This window comes from Durotheca rogersii, assembly GCF_024521655.1.
Source record: "Durotheca rogersii strain YMJ 92031201 chromosome Unknown GGS23scaffold_40, whole genome shotgun sequence".
Lineage (NCBI taxonomy): Eukaryota > Fungi > Ascomycota > Sordariomycetes > Xylariales > Xylariaceae > Durotheca > Durotheca rogersii.
Window position 1 is genome coordinate 94,800 of NW_026251271.1, and position 8,308 is coordinate 103,107.

The 8,308-nt window shown below is 55.6% G+C and overlaps 2 protein-coding genes across 2 annotated transcripts; both read left to right on the forward strand.

Moving 5' to 3' along the window:
- The first annotated feature begins 2,061 nt into the window (after positions 1-2,061).
- Positions 2,062-3,784, forward strand: GGS23DRAFT_386705 (uncharacterized protein). The gene has a single exon (XM_051513479.1). The coding sequence runs from the start codon at positions 2,360-2,362 to the stop codon at positions 3,611-3,613; it is 1,254 nt and encodes a 417-aa protein (XP_051367612.1). The 5' UTR covers positions 2,062-2,359; the 3' UTR covers positions 3,614-3,784.
- A 2,792-nt stretch (positions 3,785-6,576) lies between these two features.
- Positions 6,577-7,923, forward strand: GGS23DRAFT_386720 (uncharacterized protein). Its single transcript, XM_051513480.1, has one exon. The coding sequence runs from the start codon at positions 6,624-6,626 to the stop codon at positions 7,515-7,517; it is 894 nt and encodes a 297-aa protein (XP_051367613.1). The 5' UTR covers positions 6,577-6,623; the 3' UTR covers positions 7,518-7,923.
- Positions 7,924-8,308: the final 385 nt, after the last annotated feature.

An 8,308-nucleotide genomic window follows, 5' to 3' on the forward strand; every position in this document is an offset into this window, starting at 1 on the left:
CCGTTCTGCTACGAACGTGGCGACGAGGATTGAGGGGATTCGGTGGTGAGGAAGATGAGAAGGATTTCGGTCACAAGGCAATGGGGGTCGAGTGAAGCTATCGAGGCAGGTACTTACTAATCATGATACATACAAGGCGTCTCTACAGGCAGGTGGGTTAGGTAGGAGGTAGGGCCCAGCAGCTTACCTTAGCTGCAGTGGGTATTGGTGCCTGTCTGACGCCCTCGGCTAGGTACCTCATGCCTGCCTGTAGCGATAGGAGCATCTGGTAGGTCACCTATAGAGGTACCTAACCTAAGGCCCCTAGGTCCCTGTACGCAGGTACCTAAGGTAGCATAATAGGCTCGTGGCTGCATGCGCTTACGACATATACCTATCCATATATACAGCTACTGGCTGGCTGGCTGGCTGACCTACCTACCTACCTACCTACCTAGCAACACAGCCCGTTCGACGTCCCCGTCGTCAGACCCAACGAGCTTCTTCCTCCGGACACCTCTGACGAACCAGAACATTGGTTGAAGCGACCGACCGAGCCGGCCACATCTGCAGATTCCAATACTACGCTCGACCTCTTCCTATCAGGGGGAAGACCGTCGAACAAGCTCATAGTTCGTCTAGATCGGAAGGTTCCCCCCCCTCGAGCTTGGACTGCTGCTATTTGATTTCCTGTTTTGCCTGCGGTGAGACGGAGGACTTCTCGTGCCCGAGCCTCATCTCCACCGTGGCTGCAAGATAACTCAGGGACCCGTCTGCTAAGTGTAGGCTGCCTCGCGTTGGAATACCAAGCGCCCCCAGAGCACGATATTTCTGCATGGGTCTTACGTCTATCCCCACCCCGTCCTGGCCGGGGCAGCCCAGAGCTAGTTGGTCGTCGAGACCCTGTCCAAGGAAACCCCTCTTCGGATGCTTTGGCGACCAGCTGCAGCTGGCTAATGTATGCACAGCGCTGCTGCGGTCTTCTTACACATCAGTTTCTGTCGTCTCCCGGTACCGTGCCAGCCTGTGTGTCCCAGGGAGCATTGCCCAGATGAGCTCGCCCGCCTCGCGGCATTCGACTGCAGCGTCGTGCATCCGGGGCGTCTCAATTCACGGGCCTGGAGCCCGTCTGCCCTCGACAGCGTGGGCGGCCATTCGGTTCTAGTTATTCGCTTCCACGCCAGATCTACGCCGGTAGCTTCTGGGCGCGGCCGTTGACACATACTGCGAGCCAATCTTAGCCCTTGCTTTCGGGACCAATCAACGGCGTGGTGTCCCTTGGAGAATGGCACCCTCGAATCTCCCAATATCGAGACAATCTCGAAATCCCACTGGAAACCGGGGAATTTCAACCTGCCGTCCGGCAAACGGTAGCCCTACTTACAATCCCTCGAAAAAGGGGGCCGTCGACGTACCTAACTGTCAGCTCTCCCCTCTCAGCGAGTGACCCTGCGGAAGAACAGGGGCGGGGGGGGAACAAAACACCTCGGCCACGACCGTCTCTATCCGTCTTGCCCCTCCACCCGCTAGAAGGCGCCTCGGAGCCTATCGCCCGTCTCGTCGGCCTGCGTGAGCTCTCTAATCACTGCCCGGGCCAGATATTTGGCCTGTGCCGCTATTTGCCGTCTCCTCGTCTGCGGATGGTTCGGGAGAAGGGGGCTGCCTTCGGGTGCGCAGGAAGCGTCGTGGCCAGAGTCCTGTCAACCTTAAGGATCGAGTGGCATCCATGTTCCCAGCATCTACTAACAACAGCACTCCCACATCTTACGTCTCTTAATTGACTGCCACGCAGGTACCTGCTCGACCCCTCCAATACCCTACACGTCTTATGCGGGCCTAATCTCTCACTACCTTTTCGTACATGTAAGATCAAATCAAGTTTTAGTCTGTCCCTCGAGGCTTTTCCAACCCTGCGCGGTCTGGGTAGACTCCCTCTCGGGTTATCCCATATTTTGCACATTTTTCACATCCTTCATAAACGCTCTGCTGGGTAACCCGGCCCAGCCTCTGCTTTTGCCTTTTTCACTTATAACAGTGCCGGACAATAGGATGCATCCTGTCCCCCCTCCCCCCCCCCCTCCCCCCCCCCCTCCTCCCTCGTCATCACAACCATCACCCATGCTGTCCAGTCACGTACGTAGTCGACTCTTGTCCTGGTTCTTAAACTACACCTTTGCAAGCTTTGTACTATCGCATGTACAGGCTGTCGTACGTACGCTCGTTTTATAATACTACGTTCGCCTCTTCTCTTATTTCCAAAACATATCTACCGTTGTTCCACCTGGAGACCTACGCTGCCCGAAAGGAATAACCTCCCCCGTTTTTCCCCTCTCGGTATCGATATACATCTACTTATATCGTCGCCGTCACCATCACCGCGATGGCCCCTTCGAAACCTCATCAAACTCGGCTTAGGGCATCGTGCGATGGGTGCTTCTTAGCCAAGGTCAAGTGTTCTAAGGCCCGCCCGATATGTTCTCGCTGTCTCTCCTGCGGCACCGAATGCCGATACTCGCCTTCCAGCAGGGCTGGCAAGCCCAAGTCCGATATCAATGGAAACCACCAGCCAAATTCCCATCAGGATATCCAGCAAATCCACCACAGCCTGATGGAGGACGAGAGTATTGCCTATTCAGCAGCACACCAAGCACCATCAGAACGCATGCTCGCTCTCGGGACAGGATGGCATACGCCTCCTATGCGTGTCGATGGCAATATGAGCCGAAACCCTTCCATATCAGCAGATCTTTCCTTGATAGTGGCCGAAGATAGAGCCATTGGAGACCATGACCATATGTCTGCCCCACACGAGATCTATTCGCCCGCCATGCCATGGACGCCACCCATAGATCTTTCTGGCGCGACGTTCGGGGACTCGCCCGTCATAACAACGCCTCTGCCTGGTGCTCCCATGAGATCTCACTCATTTGACATACCGTCAATGCCTCCGATGCCGTGGACCGCCCAAGTCCCATCAGACATGATTCCGTATGGCCAGGTGCCGACCCCGACGAGCGTCTACTTCCCCAGTCCGATTGTGACGCCTACGACCGGACCAGCTGGCCCACGCGACAACTCGTCTCCCACGGCTATCGGCGGAGACTTTTGTGCTTGCTTTTCTGTCTGTCTACAGTCCCTCCAGGCGCTGCATGATGCTTCTTCGCCGTCGTCTCCTCCTTTTGACCTTGTCCTGTCTCTCAACCAGAAGGCGGTCGAGGGATGCGCAGCCATGCTAACCTGCACTCGATGCATGAGTCGATCTGGCACACATACGGCCGCTATGCTCCTTGCCACCGTCATAGGGAAAATAACGTCCTTCTACAGGAACGCGACGCACACGTACTTCGAGACTAGCGGCATGGGCATCCCTCATAACCCAGGCAATAATGTCGGGGTTAGCCTTGGTGTGTACCAGCTCAATGGCGAGGATGGAAAGTGGGTGGAGATGGAGATCTTGGCTAGGGAGTTCCGCAAGTTGGAAGAAGTCTATGCTAGATTCCGAGACGTGATTTACACCGACTTATCCGACATTCCCGACGTCACCAAGGCCATGGTCAGTTACCTGGGACAAAATCTCGGCTCGACACTAGAGGTCATCACCCATAGGAAGAGCGACTTCACCTGCGTTATGTAAATATGCCCTGGCTAGAGCAGGCTGCGCATCACAGCTGTCGCCGTCAGACGAGATTACGACGCGATACAGGTAGCAGAGGCCGACACAGGCCACGCAACAATACATGCGTTGTCTATTCGACTAACCAGCGTATAATCATTCACTCGCCCACTTACGTCCTTTGCTTCGTTTTGTAACGGTTTGCGGTTCACGGCAATGAAAGCGAGTTTTGGCGCATTAAGGCGGGCGGTGTACTCGACGATCGGGAAGCATCTATTCTTTCTCTTTATTGAGCTCAGCAGGTACTAGCTTGGAAGGGTTGATGAGAAATCGGGCCGCCGCCTCCGAACATTGTCGAGCATCATGGTGGACAAATTGCTCGTTTGCAAGGCGGCGGGTGCTTCCTACAGGCCAGGCTTTGGCCATGGCGGTTGGGAAGAACACGGCTTGGTGGTGAGCACTGTGTTATTCTTCTTTCGATTCTTGTTTAGAGACGCGGGTCTGTACCAACATCACGATGCACAACGACTTGCACTCATTGAAGACCTCCACTTGGCTAGAAATAAACCTAATCCTACATTCCCACACTTTGGATGGCGGTTCCTACCGCATCCACACCGCCATTCTCAAGTGCTTTTGATCGTGTTCTATCCCCAAGGCGGTCACGTTCTTGATACAGATACCAAGACATACATTGTTTGCGCTTGTCACCTACCATTAGGTCCTAGGGAGGAGGGGGAGGGGGCTGTTTCTAGACGGAGGCAAGACATGCAGAAACGACCGGCTCGCGCAGAGAAATAGGAGTTCTCTATGCGATTGCTTGCTCCTGAGCTACAGCTATAGTGGCAACAAACCGTCTGCCAGCTTAAACGGCTTCGTCAATTACATCCTACTATCGGTTTGCAATATCCCCAACCGTCCCGCCGTCCTCTACGGCGCCTGGGCGGCAACGCCATGGGCGTAGAAACATCCACCCCGGTACCTCCCTACATAAACCAAGAATACGTCGAGGCTGGGCAGACAAGTGGGCTGGGCTGGGCTGAAAAGCATCAAATACTTCCCCTGCCGTGTTCCAGAATGCAGCAGCAGCCGCAGAACCACCGACCAAAGGATTTAAGCAGCATTCGATGCCGTGAGCGGAGTCCTATCGACCGTCTGGCCGGCCTGACTCACGAATGACATCCTGCAAGGGCCCATCGAGCATACAACTGAAGGAGCCTCGCTAGGCCGAGGTAGGCCAGACCAAGCAGCCAGAACGGAGAGCATCTCGTAGGTAAGACAATTTTATTAAATTATATGATGCACGCTGCCGGCATGCGGGGGGGGAGAAGGCGTTGTTGGGCAGCCACCCGTGAGAGAGCTGGCCGAGAACTGCAAAGCTAAAGATGGTAGGGAGGATTGATCCCATTCGCATCCATTGGCTTGCGTCCTGAAGCTGGTCACAGCCAGGTCCTAGAACTAGGTGACAATGGCAGACGGCCCGCAGCAATCTTGGGCAGCGTCGTGCAGATTGGTAAGACATGTGGATTGTCTATTGCCCCAACTTTGACCTGAACCGCCAGCCAAAAGAGACTTGACGTGCCTACTATCTCGGTACGTGTTAGGTCAGCTAGTCTTTCACCCTCGTCTCACTACTGGCTCGAGCTATTTTGCGGGCCAGCCTACCTTGCGAAGATCCCTACTCTATCTTACGCTCCGTAGCCTGTATAGCGTAGCGCCTTAGAAGGTAGATCATATAGTGATCATCGCGGCCGAGCCGTAACATCGCATGCCGGACCTTGGCGTGGTGGAGTCACGTCAACAGCTTTTTGCTCTACGACTGCCCGTGAAGAGGAGAGATCAACGGCTTCACGGCTCTCCTCGCCTGCCTGCCACTTTGCCGCCAGCGTTGCTGCTGTGTCCCGAACAGCAAGGCTAGATAGACTACCCGAAGACTCCGTAACGAAGTATCGAACGCGCCAGCGACGCAGGGCGGATGGATGGGTGGGCGGGCGGAGTTAAGAGCACGGGGAAGCGATTCGCAAGCTGCGCTAGACAGGTCAAAAGTGAAGTGCGCGAAGCTCAACTAACTTCCCTCATTGCTCTCCCCCCCCCCCCCCCCCCTTTCCACGTGGGTACGTACGACGACAACGAAGCCCGACGAGTGGCACAGGGAGACAAATTTAGAAATTCAGACCCGGTAGAGAGAGCGCTTCTGGTCGCGAGTCTTCAGACACGCGTATCGAAGTTTTACCCTGACGCATGCAACCCATCGTGGCACTCTTGGAGAAGACACAGAGATTAGGATAGAAATACCCACCTCCGTCCGTATCAGCTGCATTTATAGGTAGCACCCGCAAGCGACCTCAAGAGGTTACCTACCTACCTAGGTACCTACCTAGACACCTGAGGTGAGTAGGTGCCTTAGGTACCAGGTACCTCTACAGGTCAGGTACATAATTGCACAACTTGCCCATATAAATACCTAGGTAGATACATAGATTAGGTACCTATACCACACCGATGAGGTTTCCTTTTAATCCAGCACACCTGGCACCTAGGTACCTAGGTACCTATCTGCTCTAGGAAGGGTAGTGGTAGGCAGGCAGGTTATTGCTTCCTACTCTCGTACATGTGCACTGTACGTTGGGCAGATGGGTACCTCGTACCCCCGTACGGACCCTAGGTATCTACCCGTGCCTGGAGGTACCTGGTAGGCACCTCATACAGGCACCTGAGGTGGGCAGGTACCTACAGGTACCTTAATTACCTACAGGTAGGTATAGACCTGCATGCATGTACATTCAGCAGGCACATATGGATGTACCTAATGTACATACCCACCTGTACGAAGCCGTGCAGCGCTACGGGCCGCCTGCCTTAGATACCTCCTACCTACACGTAGAGTCGCATTCGGGTGGATGATGCTATGGCGACCGCGCGGTGGGGCTGATCCCCCGCTGCAACGCTAGAGCGAACCTTATCTCGCGGTTCCCGAGTCTAGCCAATCAGATGCCACGTCGATTACTGCATTAGGCACAGTACAAGGTACATGGGTACGCAGTTACATCCTTTACGAGATTGCCTTGTTCGTACCTACCTCTTAACGTCGTTGGGTCCTGGGGACCGGCAGGAGGGGGGGGTTGCAGGGGTGTTACCGTTTCATTCCGATCATTCCCTTCTCTCTGCTCACCACCTCCCCCGACCCCCCTCCTCCCCTCCTTTGCCCTCCTTTCTTCCTCCCTCCTCCATTGCCATCCCACTCTCTGTCAGCCTATACCGTCGTCTCCCCTCTCATCTTCCTGGCCTCCCGCATACACACATCGACGCCCCCCAATATGTCCTGCGCATCGTCCCATTTCACGCCCCCGACGTACCCGAGCGCCAGGTGCCGTGGCCATTTGCGGCGAGGCAGATAAGTTGGCTCCTCCTCCTCCTCCGCCGTACCGCGTCCGTCCGTCACAATACGAGATCCCGAGGCTGGCTGGATTGTCCACGCTGGGGGTCGACGTCACTTACACCACGTGTTGGGCACCCGCAGGGATTCTGGACGCCGAATGACTGCCGCGACAGATGGCCGCCCGACCAGCCTCGAGATCTGAGCAGTTCCTCGGCGGGAGGAAGCGTTGCCACGTCTGACTTGGTTTACGTACCTACTCAACCAGGACGCGGACGGCTGTCCAGTCAGGTCCGAGTTTTCGGTCTGTATCCGTCTCCCTTCACCTTACTCCATCGGGCAGTATGTTTCTTCGTGTGCTCCTGCTGGAGTTTGCCCCATCCCCGGACTTCCCTCTTGCCTGGCCCTCGACGTTTCGTATGGGGACGTCCCTACGCTTCGCGGGTAAGTGGTAGGATCGACTACCACCATGAGCTGCGGCCGTTCGCGCGATCGGATCGCACGGCAGCAAGTCAATATGACAAGGCAGGCAGGCGTCTAGGCGCGTAGGTGAGCTGCATATATCCCAATGGCCTCATCTCGGGCATACGCCCGGACACTATTTGTGACCTCATCGGGCCTGAAAACGGTCTGGGCACGGCGTAGGCACAGTGATTCTGAGCGTGGGTGGTGTTGGTGCGAGTTGGCGTCTGCCTACCGCATCTTCTGCCAGCGAATCGCCCGCCGTTGATGCCAGGAAGCAGGCCGACTCGACTGCCCCAAGCAAGGGCGGCTTTCCCAAGCTCCCCGGGTCTCTCGCGCATAGCCGATTCAGGTAAACTCGTCGCATAGGACCGCCTCAGCCGACGTTAGTATGGCTGCTGCAATCCAACGCTGTGGCTTCGTGGGCAATACCTGCCGGGGGCCGAGAGACTTCCGTGTGCCCACTGGTCGAGAGCTTGGTGTCGCCGAATAGTTACCTATCCTACGTGTCTCGCTCTACGCGCCGCGGTGCCCATATCCTCCCTGTCGCAGGCGAGACGCATTTTATCGCCATAATTTTGAAGCCTAGGATGTGTCCGTTTATACATATGCACGATCAATCAACACACGTGATTCGAGCTTCCCACTTTCATCACTCCGCCGGGGCCTTCGCCGGCCGTGATTGTCCCGAGGACGACGAGCTCGAGAACAGAGTGGGCTGATCGACCGGAACTGCATGATTCCTTCTTTATTGCTTTGGCGGCACAACTTTACCAGAATTTGTCCGGGGGCTTTTTTTTCTTCTATTTCTCGCTTCCCATCCATTCATTCTTTTCGTCTTCATCTCTACTTTCTGCGTAGTCCACGCCTCTACGCCA